The sequence below is a fragment of the Salarias fasciatus genome, chromosome 1, assembly GCF_902148845.1.
Source record: "Salarias fasciatus chromosome 1, fSalaFa1.1, whole genome shotgun sequence".
NCBI classification, from domain to species: Eukaryota; Metazoa; Chordata; class Actinopteri; order Blenniiformes; family Blenniidae; genus Salarias; species Salarias fasciatus.
Genome location: NC_043745.1, coordinates 23567614 through 23586998, shown reverse-complemented (window position 1 = coordinate 23586998; position 19385 = coordinate 23567614). Strand labels below are relative to the sequence as shown.

Below are 19385 nucleotides of genomic sequence, written 5' to 3'. Positions count from 1 at the left end.
TGATGGTGGCATTTGTCACATTCCTCCCAACCACCAACAAGAAAATCCAGTGAAAGAAATGGGACCGAGACAAGTTTTCTCATTTCGTACATGTAACAGTCATTACAGCGCACAGGCAGCACAGCAGAGGAATCAGCTTAGATGACTATGAACAGTCTCTTAACCCTTTTATATTGTCTTCACTGTGAGAACAGTGACCTTTATTAAGGTAACCACAAGTGCTGTTCTTTTTGAACAAAAGGACTTCAAGCTTTAATAGCTCCCATTTTAACAGCAGGTTAGTGTTCAGTGCACAGTGTGAAGCATTTTCAGGTGTAGTCTTTAACTACACACAGAACAGAAAGTACATTTGCATTTGGTCGATGACTCTTTTTGTTGTAACAGTGGTTCAGATTTTTACTGATGAGAAGAAACTCTTAAACGCAGAGGACAACTCTCACTGTTCTACTGTACAAATGGTTTATTAACGAACTTGTTCAACACAATCAGAGGTTTGTTCAGCAAAAGGAACATGAATGTCAAATGAAGACAAATAAAGAAACTCTGTATTGATTTTTTTTTGGAAGATCTAACAGGTCTTAGCTTTCTATTCAAGGGTAAAATAAGTGTGCCTGGACAAGTTAAGGCATTATTATGGCATTAGCGCCTTTATTGATTGGACAACAAACCATTTTGCCTTTGATTCTAAATGCTCAAACTGACACAAACAATGGAACAGAGGAGCCAGGAAATCATCCTACTACACCAACGCTGCAAAGAAGAACATGAGGAGCAAACAGGAACACGTAAATAGTGGATAGCATGAAACTTCAAGTCTTCTAATGTTGTGGACACTTGCTACCATGAATGCTTGCCACTGAATATGGAGAGTTTCTGCTGCTCCTTCATGGAGGGGTCATGCTGTTCCTGATGGTACCTGTTCAGAAAAAAAACTCAACTAATTTATACATGTTAACTTGCTGTTGTTAGGAAGGTACAGAATGTAGTAATTTGGTCTTCACTCTGACATAGCTTATTATTCAACAACAAACTCTAGTAGCAAATGAGTTCCATTTTATTTTATGATTGGATTAGATTAAAAAAGCCAAAACAAAACAATAACTCACAACTAATTGTTTCAGACTAACAATTAATTGATTAACAGGAACTGTTAGGAACTTTTAGTTCACTCTGTAAATAAAAAAAAGCTCAGGACACAACCAGCCCTGAGGAACTTCATGTTTCCTGTTGCTTAATGATCCATTAGCCATGTTCAGCGTTTTCTCTGACCTTTTTACTCTCTTTCCCAAGATGAGCTGTAAATTTAAACCCACAAAAGGAGATAAGTTTTAGGTGCAACACAGAAAAACAACTGTTCACATCAAGCCTCAATAATGAAGAATCCGTAGTGTACACATTTCATGTACAAACATGCATTTAATACTTTCTGTGGATAAACAGATTCAGTTCTTCAGCTGATTTTCACCTTAGTTGACTGTATGTGAATGAGTGAATGCGTGAGTACTAAATCTGAAGAAGTGAAAATGCACTAAATCAGAGAACTTCATTTAAAGTGAAATCAAGCTGCATTTCAGTTGTCTGAGAATTTAAGTTGTAGTTCAAAGTCTCACCTTTTCCTCACATTAACCAGGCTGTAGTGCTTCACTTGACCAGTTCAAAAGGACGTCAGAACTATGAGCTTGAATTGAAAACAACTTTAAGACTCCGAGTTGAGAATACAATATGGTAGTGTGCAGTTCGACGTGTCAGGATGGCCAGTGCTGAATGTGTTTTTTACTATTCATAAAGCCATTTTAATGACTCAGACACAGGTATAGAGTACAAATGAACAGAATGCAGTTTCTTCCATTCACCATACATTAAACTATGATGGCATAGTTGTATGTACTCTCAAATGCTTTTGGAAGAAAATCAGAACTTCATTCACTTCAGCTCACTTCACACAACCATGTGGAATGTTTCAACTTTGCATCCTCAAACTCAGAATTCCGTGGGAATTCATTTCAGTTTGGAGTTCTACCTCCTTAACTCTGACTAATGAGAAGAACTGCAATTAAAGTGCGACAAAGGTCTGTTGCCATTGTTGAGGAGCAACGTGATTAATTAAGGCAGTTTGGATAAGGTCATAATTGTCTGAGGAGCTTTAGAGAAAGCTCATGAGTGATTTCAGGATTTTCACCTCAACCTTTCTGCTTTCGTTGCAGCACTTTAGATGATGAGGGCACCAACCTCAGGCAGCAGAAGCTGGACAGGCAGGTAAGTCTTGGCTCCTCTTTCTCCACTTTAGATAACAGAGTAGCACAAAGACAAAATTAATTATAACAAAGTCATTTTGTCATGACACTGACTTCCGCTGCTCCATCACGGCCACAAATAGCCGTCTGTTATCTCTGCAAATGGTGTTCTAATGAGGAGGCGTGTAATCTCTGAAAGTCTTCTAAGACCGAGAGACGAAACTTCTCTAAATAGGACAGACTTAAGCTAACAAATTGCAGCCCTGAGCCAATTATTTTCAGTCGAGTTTAGAATCTTTGTGATATTGTAGGGCATTTATCACAGCGGCAGTCTGGAGTTAAAGAGTGCAGACATGATGTTTGGCAGCTCCGCTCTGCTAACTGATACCACTGTTGTCATTGCTTGTTGTCAGCAACACTGAAACCAGAGAAAACAAACACGTTCAGGCTGCAGGCCGACCATTTTTACTCCTTTCCATGCGCAGCGAAAAGGACTTGCTGTTTCTCATGTCCTGATTTTAAGCTTGCCGTTAATTTATTTATGTTTTGATCTGCCGGCAAAGCAGACGCTCACGCAGTCTTGATCTAGTGAATCAATGGGAATCCTTTCAGGCGGTCTGTTTCACATGGAAGCGTGCTGAATGAGTGGCGGATGCTGTGCGTAGCGCACAGTCTCTCTTAGCAGAGGTTTTTGGTTTGTGGGCATCGTAATAATAGCAATCAACAGATTATTATTTCCGATCAGAACATCTTTTACACAAAGTATTTCATAAACGGGTGACATTACAGGAAAATGCAGTGACGCTATGATTCACAGACCTTCAATATCAAAGTGAGATGCCGTGTAAGATGTCTGTGTTGTGTTTATATGCGCTACCTTGGCCGGTGCGGCCACGGCTGCCGTGATAGAGACGTGAGCTTTACAGAGCTTCAGCGCACTGCATTCTGGATTCCACACTAATAGAAACCTTCAATATTTGATGAGCTCTGGCTTGAAGACTTGCATATAGCTGACAGTTAGTCCAGATGAATAACTATATTCAGCCTCCGGGTGAAGTGGTTTAAGCAGCACATTGGTAAGCATCAAGTATTGTTCTCAGAGTCTAATAGATTTATTTCCTCTTGCTCTGAACTCAAAGCTCTCTGCCTTCAGCTGGAGGACAGCTTATAAGAAACTACACACTGACCTATAAGAGATAATAATAAACAAGCTTAGAGTATGAAATTCATATGCAGTATATATTCTCTGTCATGTCTGAGAGATTCACGAGAATGAAGCTTTAAAGCTTTACCTCTTGAAGAGATTAGGAGGTTTACTGTCGCTGAGGGGACCCGGACAAAGTCACAAATTGAACTAAAGTGATTTTCCATGAATATGAAACTCTAAAACAAAACTCACAAACGGAGGACGACCAAAAGCCCAATAAAAATCATGAAGCAGTCAGGAAAATACAGCTCAATTCACAAAAGTAAAAAACAATCAGAAGGACATAGACACAAATGCAAGTGTAGTTTGGAAGGAACTCATTTCCCGGTTTACAGCTTCTGCGTTGCAATAACAAAGAACAGAGGCGCCTCCAGAACTTACCCTTTATTGCTGCTGTCAGTTCACAAAAGAGATAAATGATAGAACAATGAAGCTCAGGTGCTGCCATTTACTGTTCATATTGTAAAACCGTTGCTCTAAAGCTTTATAGTTACAAGCAGCTGTTTCACTAAAGCTACGAAAGGGAGCGTCTCTGAGTATCAGCGAAAATATCATAACTTATTTGTGTAATTCTGAACTTTAACTCAATCCTACCGCTATGTTGACGGCTGTCTGGGAGCGCTCTTAAAACAAACCACACTTTCTCAGGGGGAGTTTCAGATCTCACAGCATACAAATGTACTTTTCCCACTGGGAAATTGGAATTTCCTCACTTCCCAGTTACTTGAACACACAATTAGACAATGGCAAGGAAACGAGACAGAGCTGAGCATCACAAACGCAGGAGAAACGAGGAAAAGAAGACAGGTGTGATGTGACGATATCAGAGTGAACAGAAAGAGTTTTTGGACAAAGGGAAGATGTATTCACAGGAATATGAAATGTTTTCAGCTGACAGCCTTAATGAAAACACATCAGTGTTCGAAGTGAAACAGCAAATAAGGAGAGAAGACATGGAAGCCGCAGGAATGCTCGATGCAGGGTGAGAAATTAAACAGTGGAAATCCACAGCGAAGCCAAACAAGACAGAACAAAACACGGTTTGTGACGTGACAAGCTGACAAGTGCAAATGTGGCTAATTAGATAAATGAGAGCTTTTTTCTTCGAATCAGTCTTTTCCTTCATTACCTGTTCAATGAATTCAGTTTGTTTCTGTAAAAGGAGGATGAACCCTTTTCAAATTTGCTTCAGCAGCGTCTGTAATATCTTTCTTCCCGGCTGTGCTTGTGCGCCTCACACCTCAGCGAGCGCTACTCGAACAGAAACAGAAGAAGAAGAGGCAGGAGCCCCTGATGGTCCAGTCCAACGTGGACAGCAGATCTCGTGCGCGTCGGACCAAACAGAGCGAAGAGCAGGCCCCGCTGGTAGAGTCCTACCTCAGCAGCAACAGCAGCACCATCTACCATGGTAAACACAGCGCGGTCCCTGCTGGGCCTCCGTCGACACAGACACACCAAGAAAACGCATCGATTGCACAAATGAAAATGTCACGCTGTCATCAGACTGTCTTATTTGTGTTTGGAAAAAAAAAAAAAAAATTCTCATGCATTTTTTTCGATGACTCAGTGTCTCAACTGCAAATTTGATATCAATATCCAAACTATGAAGGCAGATAAATGATGAATATATGTTAAGCTGCACGCTTGCTGTGAATGCTGCCTTTCGAGCACGGCTGCTCCATCGATTGTCGACACTCACAGAGAGCTAAAAGGCACTCGAGCGGAACGGGTGCAGGGCCTGGGATTGATGAGGTCTTCTTATTCATACAGTGAGACCAAAGCCGAGCGTGTAATCCTCAACTCTGAGAGCCGGTTTCTGGGCTCAAGGCCACGGGCTGTCACGTTTCCTGCAGCGAGAAGAGAAAGTTGTTGACAAAATTTCTAATATTCTGATGGAAAAGACAGGGAATGATAATGTCACGAGTCCCTGTCTAAAAGCAGAAAATCTTCTGACCTCCTCTGAACTGTTATCCCTGTGCTTTTGAATCCACATGCAGGAGTGCTTGTTCTTTTTTTATTTTTAGCTGGAATCTGACCTGAGCACCTGCTCCAGTGTCACTGTGTCATTTAACAACAGCTATTTTACACCCTGAACAAAATAGTCTGTTATTTTAAATTACCGTTTTTGTCATGATGAGGAACACAGAATGATGCTTTAGAAAATATTTTTATCATATTTGTTTTTTCTTTTTAATTTACACGCGTCAGTGCTGTGTGCTCATTGGAGAGCTTCAGAGATGAGCAGAACCAAGAAAAAAAAAACTGTATGGGTCAGATGGATGCCTTTTCATATGCTTATTTTTTTTTTTTCATTTTCAGTTTCTGAAATGAATCAGTGAAAAAAAACTCTATTTTTTATTAACACTTATTTGTCAAACAGAATTTGCTGATAGTGCAATAAACATTAAGTTATAGGACTTACCAAATCTCATAAATTAATGCATATAACTAGCACAAGAACAGTTCTGCAATATACATACAATGGGGGAAATAAGTATTGAACGCATTAACTGTTTTGTCATTACATTTATTTCCAAAGATGCAATTCATGTGACATTTCTTCCAGACACTGGTATTAACTCAAATAATCCACACATGAAAAGAAATCACAACATTCAAATCCATAAATAGTGATTATGTGGAATTAAGTGCAATAACACAGGAAAAAAGTATTGAACACACCATGGGAAAGCTGTATAGTTTGTCAAGGAAAGGCACCATACCATCTCACACCTGAAAGTAATTAGTCTTTGTACTTCCTATAAGTGCAAACCAACATCAGCTGGGTTAGTGCTAATTGATGGCCCTATAAACAGGTTGTTTTTTCATCAAGTAGTCAAACAAGACACATCTCATGATGGGTAAAAGCAAGGAGCTCTCTCAAGACCTTTGCAGCCTGATTGTTGCTCAGCATCAGAATGGAACTGGTTACAGACTTATCTCAAAGAATCTGAGTATTCCAGTAAGCACTGTTGGGGCCATTATCCGCAAGTGGAAGAAGCATCACCTTATCATCAACAGGCCACGCACAGGAGCTCCTCGCAAGATTTCTGACCAGGGAGTCAGAAAGATGGTCAGAAGAGTTCTCAAAGAGCCAAGGACCACCCGGAAAGCACTCCAGCAAGACATGGAGGCAGCAGGTACAAGTGTTACAGAGAAAACGATAGGCAATGCACTCCACCGCCATGGCCTCTATGGACTCTCAGCCCGCAAGACTCCGTTCCTCAAAAAAAGGCATGTTGAAGCTCGTCTAAAGTTTGCTAAACAGCATCTGGATAAGCCTGTGGAATACTGGGAGAATGTTGTCTGGTCAGATGAGACCAAAATTGAACTTTTTGGCTGTCATACTACACACCATGTTTGGAGGAGAAATGGCACTGCACATCACCCAAATAACACTATACCAACAGTGAAGTTTGGTGGTGGAAACATCATGGCATGGGGTTGTTTCTCATCTCGTGGTACTGGGAGACTTCATATAATTGAAGGAGCAATGAATGGAAACATCTATCGGCAAATTCTTGAGATGAACCTCCTGCCATCCACCAGGATGATGAAGATGAGACGGGGCTGGACCTTTCAACAGGACAACGATCCGAAGCACACGGCAAAGTTGACTCTCGAATGGTTTAAAAAAAAGAAAATCAATGTGTTAGAATTAAGGCTGTGACTTTAACGCGTTAGTTACGATTAATTAATTACAGAAATTTTAACGCGATAAAAAAATTATCGCAATTTGTCGCGGAACGTTTGTCACCGGACGAGTTTCACCCGGACATATTTCGCTGTGACACCACAACGAAACAGCTCCCGACTTGGTGACTTTCTCGTTAAATCTGGCGACTTTCCAAAGCCTCCTGCCGACTTTTTTTGTCAAAAGCGACTAGCAACAAATTTAGCGACTTTTTCTGGTGCTCTGGAGACGTGACAGGACGTCTCGTTCTGCAGCTGCTGTCCTCAATGAGCTGCGGGTGCTGCGTGAGCCCCTCCCCCGTCCCAAAGCACTCACAGGCGGCCAGTCTCACGCAGCGCTCCCTCCTGCAGTCAGAGCAGAGAGGAGACCCACACCACTCCTCCACACTTCAAATGAATCGCGTGTGCGCAAATACGCCACTGCTCACTTGCTGACAAACCAAGAATAAACAGAAGAAAATTCATTTGTAGTTCTAAACATATTTAGGGTGTTTTTTTAACTCACATTTTGCTTCTCCCATGACGTTATTCCTCTCTCCTACAGCGTCCATTACAATTACATGCAAATTGCAAATTAGGTAACGACCTCATCTAGCAACTTCTGGCGACTTGTAGGACAGCCAGTAGTGACTTTCCTTACTGGGGAGTTGGCAACACTGCTCCCGACGACAGCGCACTACTTGGTCTCGTGCACAGAAAATTTAGATTTAAAAAGCCAGCGGATGGCAGCGTGGATAAAACCAAAGCTGTATGCATATTGTGCAGCAAAGAATTTGCATACCATCGCAGCACATCGAGCCTGCTATATCAACTGAATGCTAAGCATGTCGCAGCAGCGGCCAACACGCAAGCCTGGCATACAGCTAGAGTTGAAGAGGATGTCACTCCGACTACTTCAAGGACCCTCGCCCAGCCCAACAAAAGTTGCACTAATCAATGTGTATTGGTTTATTTGTCTTGGTTAAATTCCTCCTTCCCTGCTGAAAAAATGAACAGTGTTTTGTTGCTTAAGCTTATGTATCACTATATTGATTCACTATACCAAAATCCATTAGAAAAAGAAAGGTTCTCACTGATCTCGGGTCAAATATCGATATGCGATTAATTGAGATTAATTAATTACAAAGGCCCTAATTAATTAGATTAATTTTTTTAATCGAGTCCCACCCCTAGTTAGAATGGCCCAGTCAATCACCTGACTTAAATCCGATCGAACATTTGTGGAAAGAACTAAAGATAAGGGTTCACCAGAGGGCACCAAAGAATATTCAGGATTTGAAGACAATCTGTGCGGAGGAATGGGCAAAAATCACACCTGAGCAGTGTGGGCGATTAGTTCATACATACAACAAGCGTCTGGAAGCAGTCATTGCAAACAAAGGCTTCTCCACAAAGTATTAAACGAGTCTCAGATAGTGTGTTCAATACTTTTTTCCTGTGTTATTGCACTTAATTCCACATAATCACTATTTATGGATTTGAATGTTGTGATTTCTTTTCATGTGTGGATTATTTGAGTTAATACCAGTGTCTGGAAGAAATGTCACATGAATTGCATCTTTGGAAATAAATGTAATGACAAAACAGTTAATGCGTTCAATACTTATTTCCCCCATTGTATATGATGGCAATGGTTTCACCTTATAATGTGCAGGAACATTAGGAAGTCTGACATTCAAATTAAAAATACAGCTTGACTTTACACAAAGCATCTGTGGCGTGAGATTTATGGTGGTGCAATGTAGTTTGAGCAGCTTTGAAAATCTTCTACCATTGCCTTCAATATCAAGCTAAATGTTTTATTCTTTTATTTCTATCTTTCATTGGAGACTTGAAAAAGCAATATATAAAATGCAAAATTCAAAGCATAGTCAAACACGTAATGTGATATAGGTTCATTTGTTTTCTGCTTCCCTCTCTCTCTGTCCTGCATAACCTTGCCGTGCTGCATCCTCTCTACTCCTGTGTTTAGTGCAAGATGCTGAACAGGAGGAGGTGAAGGTGATATCGGACACACAGCCGCCCCGCTCGGCCAAAAAGGGGAGAGCGTCGGCCAGCTCCACGCCACAGACAGGCAGCGACAAGAAGGAGAGGAAGGGGAAACACAAAGGTCAGCATGGCTGAATTAAATCAGTCAAAGCAGAACAAAGAAAAGAAAACGATTTTGGTCTTTTCAGGGAAGCCGACTTCGTTATTAGAAACAGGCCAAAGCTTAAGAGCGGGAAATTTATTATTATTGAACAGTTGCAGGAGCAGCTGTCTGTCCGAAGCCTGTCGTCCGTTCTCAGATCATGTTTCACCTGCGGATGTTTGACGCCACATGCGGCAGCAAAGACATCTATGGCAGCTGCTCGCTCTCTGACTCTGTCATGACGTCAGGCCCGTCCAGGTTAAAGATTTTGTTGTGACATATGAGAGTTTAAACACCACAATCACAGACATAAAGGAGGGGAAAAAGTGACTCAAGTGTTGATTTCCTTAAATAAATTCAGTACTTTGTTTTTTGTTTTTTTTTAAGTGTTGCTATAAGTTTATATACTTCAAGTGTGCAAATTCAGCACAATGCACTGCATTAAAAGAACAAAAACGTAAATAAACTGCAGAGTAATAAACAAATAACACAATCACACTATAGAAACATAACCTTATTTATGTTTGCAACAGTCGGCTCTTGACACAGGTATTTATCGTCCAATTTGCTGCAGCTTAGGAGATACTCATCCTCAGGAGGCAGATGGTGAATTAGAGGTTAGGAAGGCAAGCTTGTGCAGTTTGCTAGTTTGAGTCCTGCTGCGAGTCACTGAGCAACGCTGTTAATCCCCGAATGTTCAGGGTGGCATCAGGAAATCAAACGTGTTGATCACGTCATTCGTCGTGGCGACTCTGAGAGGAAAAAAGAGCTCAAAGAGAAAGATGCAAACTAGACTCTTATCTGTGGAATAACTTTGTCCGAGAGAGAGAGAAAAAAACTGGGTAATTGGATTCCACTGGACTTGAAATCACGAGTGCTGACCTCTCCACTGATTGACAGTCCTTTGTAAATTCTTTGGTGCATGAGCATTACGCACTCATTAAAAGATCTGCTCCAAAAAAGACTCGATTTCTTCTGAGGGAGTAATTCAAGCTGCTTCTTCATTCTGCTGAAATGAAACGTCCAAACATTGATTTAAATGAGAAGCCGAGGCAGAGTCCAAACAAAGCAGAGCAAACACAGCTCTCTCTCATGCATGCACACACACACACACACACACACACACACACACACACACACACACACACACACACACACACACACACACACACATACACAAACTTCTTCTCTGAAAAGCCTTCAAGCTGTTTTAATCATAAAATAAAATGTGCAAGTTTTGTTTCACAGCATTGAGCTAAATTAATTTGTTTGTGCTGCTGTAATAAACATAATTCCAACAATGAAGACATGACAACAGACATGCAGTGTCCAGTGGTATTTTACAAGAGTACCCCTTTTTCTTGCGAATCTTTGTTTTTTAAGACATGGAATGGACTTGATGAAAATTTTTCTTTCTTAAATGAACAAATCAGTAAAAATACACAATCAGAATTTTCCAACATGTGCAACCAACACTGCAGCTTTTGTTTAGCGACGCTGAGAGGAGCCTTTGCTCTTCCTTCAGTGCCTCCAGCAGTGCTGCTGAACTAATGTGTTTTCCCTTATACATTACAACTTAATTGAATATTGAAGACAGTGAGCAAAACAATTACTTAAAACATAAGAGGAGGGCAGAAATCCCCAGAGGGAAAGAGGTGGAAAGGCGATCAGATTGAGCCAGGCTTCTTTACTCCTTGAATCAATAGCTGAATTGTTGATATATGGATGAAAAGAGCTTCATTTGTTTCATTTGGCTGAGATTCATCGGGATAATATCTCCTGATTGCAGAACTGCAATTTTTTTTTGATGAAGTTTCTCTCTTTTGTGGTTCGGCAGCAATCGACGGCCTGGCCTCCCCGCAGGACGACGGTCAGATCCAGATCCTGACGGTGGGCCACCCGAGCAGCGAGGAGGGCGAGGCCGAGCCGGTGATGAGCTGCACTCAGTCTCAGAGCAAACAGGATCTGCGCGTCACCATGCTGAAGAAAGGTAGCGTCAGTGTTCAGGAAAGCTCCTGTCTATACTCAGATTCACACCCACTGCTTTCTGCTCTGCTCTGCTGCTGCTGCTGCTGCTGCTGGTGGGCTGATTGGAGGACAAAACTCTCACTGAGTCATGTGGAAATATGCAACTGCAAATAGACGCACCGTTTCAAAACCCAGCGTATGAATAGTATTGAGGTCATTATTCATACTGTAAACACTGACTGCTACCACGGTGATTGATTGCTGCTTTCTTGATTGAGACTTCACTGTTTACTGAAATGTTTAGAAATACATAAATCATAATTTGCTGCAGTGTTGTATAACTGGAACAGAACGACGTAACGTTGAGTGTTTTGTAGCCCGAGTGTTGTAAAAGTAGATGTATGTAAAATCTTGGTTTTCACTCTGTGTAGGAACACAATAAATTCGATGATTGTAAACAGAAGAATGTTTTAACATTAACTTGATACGAAATGAGCCAGCACCAAAGCAAAAACAACATGATGCGAGGGGGAAGAGTCGGACGTGGCCGGCTGCCTCAGATCTCCTGATCAGCTGCGAGACTTCCCGCTGAAGACGTCACACTTTATTATGATCATAAAGGCCTTGAGGCCATAACAGTGAGCAAACGCCAATACTAAACGACAATAGACGACAAGAAAGATCCAGTTCTGACTGCATCAGAGATGACAACCTGTTAAACATCAGAAAACAGACATTTATGATGGTAAACCAGTATCAATCTCCAACACGCAAGATTAAATATATTGGTTCTGACTACTAGCTTACCTGTTACTGTTATAAAATGGTCAACTTATAACTTTACTTCGTCTCTTAAAACCTCAAATGATGGATGATGTTTTATCATTTTGTTTCAAACATCCTCCATACAGGATCTACAACAGAGGTGAAATGTGAATATCATCCTGCAAGGTTACAGCATGTCAAACTTACTGACTCTTAAGTCTTCTTCTTCTTCTTCTTCTTCTTACTCTTCGTCTTCTTTCTGTTTTCATTTTCTGTGAAGGTATATCCAGCAGCATGAATTTCGACGAAGAGGAAGATGACGAGGATGAAATTAGCTCCAGTTCTTCACAGCTCAACAGCATCACCAGACCAGGCTCGGCCACCAGCAAGAAATCCTGCAAGGTAAGATTCTCTTTTCATTCATGTCTTTCACACTTTTGATATTCAGCCTTAGAGCACGTCTGCTATGTTGTTTAGAAGTACACATAATGGAAACTCAGGAGCTTGGCATGGTTCTGTTTCTGCATTTTTTCTCAGTGTGTTTGGTGGATGAGCAACAGCAGGAGGATTTGAGAATACTGTGAATACTGAGAATAATACTGTAATTTATAATTAATAATTTAGAATAATACTGTATTTATGTATTAAGACCAACTTTGCAAACTCTTGAGTCACCTGTTCTGACTTTGAGCTACTCACAACACACAACAGATTTAACACATAAATTGTGATAAAACCTGACTTCTACACTAAAGAAGCATGTAAACATAATTATTACATGGTTTTCCGCTTGAACTAACTGTAAAATGTCTTTTTTATTTATGACAAATGAAAGAAAAATCCTGAATATATAGGTCCTCAAAATGTAACTAACCTTTTGAGCTGCAGTGAACACATTGAAAATGCTTGTGAAAATACTGCACACGCTCTCGAATTGATGGACGTTCTGGCAGCAATAACCTGAACCAAGGATATTTATTCGTGATGAATGCTAAACCTTTGTTCATTGCAGAAATACATCAATGCACCCATGTAAAAAAAAAAAAAAGAATCTTGGGGTCTTGAGGTGATTCGATTGAACGCCGTCACTCTAAAAAAGTGTTTTTATAAGTTTGAAGCAAACCTACAGTCAACTTGTTTTGATTTCAAAGATGCTGATTCATCCTGCCACTTTTTGCTGAACCACATCTGGCAGGCAGCCATCATCCTTCCAGGGGCTTTAATGAAGTTAAGAAATCGTTTCATTTAGATGACGGGAACTTTTTATGATTCATGTTTGCAAAACAGAAAGTCAGAATGCATCTTTGAGATGACCTTGTTGTATTTTTCTGTTTTTGTCTCATACGCATTGCTGACTGTACCTTTAATGATCAACAAAACCTTTTTCTACATACACAACCGGCCAAACATGATCGAACACCCTGATGTCTTTGGTGTATAGTGAGCCTTTTATTATGCACAGGGGGAAAAAAACACATATAGAACTGAATGTAATTTTGCAAAGTGGGATGAATCATATCTATAGTCTTAAACTCTTATGTAAGATGAGATGGAGACATTAAATCACTGTCTTTACTGTCAGGGCTCTAAATGCAATGATAACCCATTTTGTCAACATATAATGTTTCACTCACCCTATTACTGGAATCTGGGTCTGGATAAATAATGCTAATTATATCTGACTCATACAAACAGACACCCAGTGTGATAATGTTGGTAATTGAACAATTGAAATCTCAGTCTGCCCTGATATCCTTCAGTTGCTGTACTTTAGAGTGATTATTTGATGGGGGAAAATGGAGGCATTGAGCAGTAGGAGTCTGTGTTTTGAAAGCGTGTGACTTTAAGGATGCTATTCATCAAGTGTTACATTATTACAGGTTTTAAGGTCATGAAATTCTGCAGCCCACCTAGAAGTAATGGATCTAATTTTTTAGTATTTATTGGCTTCATGCAAATGAGTAACTCTTCTCTGAGAAAATTTTATGTAAAATGTATCTGACATTAGCAGATGTCGATAGCAACATATTAAAGGTATAATGGACGATTTTCTTGAAAAAGTCGAAGCCAAACGTCTGTTACTCGCTTTTTGAAAAACGCACATGCGCCAGGCCATCCTACCTGCTCTGCTGCTCCTATGAGCGCGCTTGACGGCGTTACGCAAGCATTTCTCCAGCGTGATTGACATGTTGGAGGACCAATAGTTGAGACTCGCATCACGCCATTCATTGGCTAAAACATCGTCCATTATACCTTTAATAACACAGTATCTAAGTGAATGCATATATAGTGATTCTGATCTGAGTGTCCAGGTTTACAGATTTCTGACTCCTTCAAGTTCATATCAACCTGTTTATTTATTTATACTTTATAAGTTGTACTATGATTGTCAAATAATGGATTCAGTACAGATAAAAACATAAAAATGAAAAGAAAAAAGTTTAAAACAACCTGTGTTAAGTTGCTGAAGTTGATTTTTTTAAGACTCTAGCTTAAATGCGTATTGAAATACTGCTATGATAACCCTCCCTTGTCCTCGCTCCTCCATCTTCTTTAATCTATTTTCCTTTCAGCCACCTCAATCTTGTGTCTCCACACCGTGTCCTTATTTTAGACACAGTGTTCTCATTTGCAGTCCCACGAGACAACCTGACCTTCACACTCATTACGCTCTTTAAATGAAAGTCAACTCCAATGCGTCAGTCATCAGTCCACCATCTTGCTGAGGGTCTCGCCCTGAACGTGCGGTCTCCTCCTGCAGGAGGTGGCCTCGGCTCCCACTCCGCCAACCAACGAGCCCTCCGTCGACGTCGACGACCTGGAAGAGTTTTCTCTGCGGCCTGCGCCGCAGGGGGTCAGAGTGAAGTGCAGAATCACCCGGGATAAGAAGGGCATGGACAGAGGCATGTATCCCACCTACTACCTTCACCTGGAGAGGGAGGACGGCAAGAAGGTGAGGGGGAGGAGGGGGGGCGACGTCCAGCTGGATGAAGACATATCTCATGAATGTCATCCAGAGTTTACTGCCATGTTGGTTAAAATGAGTTGACTGTTTTGAAGCAAGCTTGTGAAAATGCACATTTTATCATTTGGTTTGTTGCAGGTGTTCCTGCTTGCTGGTCGGAAGAGGAAAAAGAGCAAAACATCAAATTACCTCATCTCCATTGACCCCACTGATCTGTCTCGAGGTGGAGAGAGTTTCATCGGTAAACTGAGGTGAGTCCTCAATCAATCAATTGTTTTTACATAAATTAAATTAGGAAATACCGAAAACCACCAAACATGTTCTTGTATGCTATACATGATTTAGTATTCACCAGATGAGATAACACTTTTACTTGGTTTAACGTCTTTTCTTTTTTTAGCATATCTTATATCCAAGTTGACACAGCCGAGGCACCTTTTCTTTCATTATAAATCAATGTAGTTCTTATTTTAAAATCTTTATTAGGTGACACTAAAGCTCACAGATCTGTGAGATTACAGCGAAAGAAGTAATTGGGAACATTTCAGAGTCTAACTGAACATCACATTTTCATATGAAAGGTTTTACAAGCCGTTAATGTTCAGTCCGCTCATAGCATCTGCGGAGGAGCTGTATAATTTAGAAAATTGTACCCATCACTTTATTGTATGAGCCATCTGTAATCAATCAGTCACTGTTATGTTGTTTAAAAAGGTTCAACCAAAGTTATTTCAGTGTGACAGGGTGAGATTGGGAGAAAGTAAGACGTGACAGAATCCTCAGAGACAGCTCGAAGGCCGCGTTAGCAGCCGTGGAAACTCCTCTGGAGTTTAATCAAATATGGCTCCGCGCAGCCTTTTAATCTTCAGAGCCGGCCTGACCGATGGCCGATGCACAGCTCAAACCTGCGTAATCACCGTCCTTCCTGAATGCTAAATTTAAATGAACAGTGACCTTTCATCTGCAGCCTCTCAACAGTCCTGAAGGGAGCCGGTCCAGCTGAGGAATTCAGACAGCTGCTCAAAGCAGCCACTTTTAAAACCTCAGTGCTAGAGAGGACTGTAACTATAATCCACCTTAACATGCGACGGTCGACAAAGTAATTACATTTTTTTTTCAAGAGCTGCATAACAGACAGCAATGATGTACTGAACAGTGTGAAATGTGGTGTGCTGAAGTACCGAAACAAATCTCACACATACACACACACACACAATTTAATGTAGGAAGGACAAGTATTTTTTCTTTACTCTTGAAAGGTTTCTCTTTATTAATGAAAATCATAAATAATTGAATAATTTGTATCATAGCTGCTGTGATTAATGTATCAGTAATATACAGCTAGCTTGTGTCACCCTCACTGTAGATAAATGGACCTCTGTGAACCCTTTTCCCATCTTGATCTGACTAGTCATAATAAATTAATAAATACGGTTCATATTCAGTTTCTTTATATAATCCCCTTGATGTTTAGACTGAGGAGCATAAGTGGTTTGTGACAAGTGATGCAGTGTAGCGTAGCAATTAGCAGCACATATCGAAATTTAGTAAATCTTAAAGGTATGAGGATAATGTAGGTGCACTTCTCTGAAAAGCCACTGCCCAATCAGTTGTATAGAGTAATTTGTTATTAACGACAGAAACATTGGCAGCCTCTGTGCAGAAATAGCTCATGTAGCATTTGGAAAGCCTGATTGATGCTAATGTATACAAGAGAAAAGCTGCAGTGCAGAGTTTATCTCACCACAGGCAGGATTCAGTCGCTGAGATGCTGATGATGCTGACGTTCATATCAACCAGCAATCAGACTCATTAGTGTGTTTTTGCTTCCTTTGCAGATCAAACCTCATGGGAACCAAGTTCACTGTGTACGACAGCGGTCTGAACCCCATGAAGAGCACCACCAGCCTTGAAGCTAGCAGTCTGCGTCAGGAGCTAGCAGCTATTTGCTATGTGAGCTGATCTGAAGACTGCTCATTTTCAACTTGCTGTTTTACATCGAAGCAAAACTGTTTTTTTTTCCAACTAGATCAGCAAACTTTAATGTAACAGTTTCTTCTTTAATAATGCCATTGTCAGTAGGAGTGTATCGCAATAGCGTCTGTTGTAACTTCAGTCATAAAGTCAACAAAATATTAGACTTAAGAAGCTTCTTTATTTTCACAGTTGACAGTTTACAGCAGTTAAATTTCCTTTAATGTTCTGGTAACGCATGCTGAGCTAGATACGAATTGTCAGGTGAGCGTTGTTTCTGTATTTCAATGTTGTATCTCTTCAATATAGGAAACCAATGTGTTAGGATTCAAAGGACCTCGCAAAATGAGTGTCATCATTCCCGGGATGAACATGGACCACGAGCGAGTGTCAATTCGCCCGCGTAACGTATGTGTCACTGCAGTTCTGAGCAGATCATCCTCTTGAAAATGAGAATGAACTGATCCGAGATCCATGAGGCCGAACGCTCCTCTCTTTGCTCTCATTACAGGACCATGAGTCACTGCTGGCCAGGTGGCAGAACAAGAACACCGAGAGTGTGATCGAACTTCACAACAAGACGCCTGTGTGGAACGATGACACACAGTCCTATGTGCTCAACTTCCACGGCAGAGTCACTCAGGCTTCCGTCAAGAATTTTCAGATCATTCACGACAACGACCGTGAGTCCAAAACACACACAATCCCTAAACTGTGCTTATTAGATTCATAGGCCAGCACAGGGTAAACACTGGAGACTTAACCAGAGGAAATAAAGGTGACGTTGTTCGATCAGGGGTGTAGTGGATGGTACTCTCTTCTCACTGCGGTAATCCCGGTTTGAATCTGGGTTTGTGTGTGAAGTGTACTTGTTCTCCGTGTGCTCACATGAGTTTTCTCTGTGAAATGCGCATTGAATGTGAGTGACTGTTCGTCTGTCTTTCTTTATTTGCCCGGTGTGAGACCACATTTGCGTTAATTTGATTTACAAGTAAGTATATTTGATTTACTAAGAAATGTGAGCAGCACCTCGAAGGAACCTTTGAGCAGGAGCCGTTACACCCCTGGTTTTCTGAAGTGAGACCTTCTGGCCGTTCAAACACCTGAATGACGACCTGGCCACTCGGTGTTATTACTGCTGCTGCATTTCATCTGTATTTCACAGTCGTGTATCGTGTTTCTGTTCTATATTCTATGACATCTCGGAATAGAAAGAATACAGATTTAGACATTAACAAACAATTGTAAGAACAGAAACGTGAGACAAACTGGTATCTGACCAGACAAAGGATGGCACACATACACACAGTGGAGCAGGGAGTAAACAAAGCACTGCTGATAACACTCCAGACTAATAATGATGAGGGGGCACAGGAGAGATGAGGGGAGGGGAGGTGCAGAAAACATGAAACCAACCAGTATGTAGACATCAGCTCCATCAGTCCCATTTACATGAAGAATATCCTTCTTGTTAGTTTTTAAGATTATTGATCTCATTTTAGCTATTCGTAGTTATTGCCAATGACTGATGGATTTTTAAAATACTCTTGTGTAAAATCTCTGTTTTTCCGTCCAGCCGACTACATTGTGATGCAGTTTGGCCGTGTGGCTGAGGATGTCTTCACCATGGACTACAATTATCCAATGTGTGCCCTGCAAGCCTTCGCCATCGCCCTGTCCAGCTTTGATAGCAAGTTAGCCTGTGAATAGACCCCAGCCTGGAGTTCAGTGGAGAACTGACTGGCCCGCCTGTGCTCTCAACAAGGGCTGTTCTGTATTCCTGGAGCTGATTTGAGATCATCAAATCATCCAGCACCTTGGAAGTCCCGCATATCCCAAAATACTCTATGGGCCTCAAGTTTTACATATATGTGTGTGTCTTTGGAGGGGTTGGGCGGGCGGGGATGGGGGGGGGGGGGGGGGTGGATGGGGGGGGGGGGGGGGGGGGCAGGTGAGACCTCGGGATGGTTTTGAACAGTGGATGGAAACAAGCACAAAGAGCAAATCCACTTTCAAAATCTGATACACTTGTTTTGATAAGAAGATTCATTTTGTACTGTAATGGCATTGTAAAAAAAAAAACAAGCAAACAAAAAAACGATACTGTTCCTTTATGTAATTGTTATGAAATTTTAACACTTCTTTATCTGTGAATTATAACTAACAGTTCCACATCTGCAAGTTTTAAAAAAAAACTTACTTGGTTTTATGTCATCCACCACCTGAAAATCACCTTTTCTCGAGCATGGATACGGCTTAGACGCTTATACACAATTAAAATGGTCATGCACGTCACACTATATTTATTTTGCTATTTACATATTTATTATGTGTTGAATTTGTCCTCTGCTATCATTTGCAGCACCTTCGGCAGTATTCGGCTCCACAGAGCCGCAAGCACATAAATTATTGTTTGACGAGTATCACTGATACGAAACTGTTAGACTT

General features: G+C 41.0%; 1 protein-coding gene across 2 annotated transcripts in view; it reads left to right on the top strand.

Moving 5' to 3' along the window:
• The window catches only part of tub (TUB bipartite transcription factor), a 54758-nt gene extending 35940 nt beyond the window's left edge, over nucleotides 1-18818 (top strand). For both annotated transcript variants that reach the window (XM_030088260.1, XM_030088264.1), the window contains exons 2-12: nucleotides 2205-2256; nucleotides 4687-4849; nucleotides 9107-9244; nucleotides 11103-11255; nucleotides 12279-12400; nucleotides 14760-14951; nucleotides 15102-15214; nucleotides 16802-16916; nucleotides 17247-17345; nucleotides 17449-17620; nucleotides 18514-18818. In XM_030088260.1, coding sequence (XP_029944120.1) covers nucleotides 2205-2256; nucleotides 4687-4849; nucleotides 9107-9244; nucleotides 11103-11255; nucleotides 12279-12400; nucleotides 14760-14951; nucleotides 15102-15214; nucleotides 16802-16916; nucleotides 17247-17345; nucleotides 17449-17620; nucleotides 18514-18647 — 1453 coding nt within the window. In that variant the 3' untranslated portion in view covers nucleotides 18648-18818. The remainder of the gene's footprint in view (nucleotides 1-2204; nucleotides 2257-4686; nucleotides 4850-9106; nucleotides 9245-11102; nucleotides 11256-12278; nucleotides 12401-14759; nucleotides 14952-15101; nucleotides 15215-16801; nucleotides 16917-17246; nucleotides 17346-17448; nucleotides 17621-18513) is intronic.
• The last annotated feature ends 567 nt before the right edge of the window (nucleotides 18819-19385 follow it).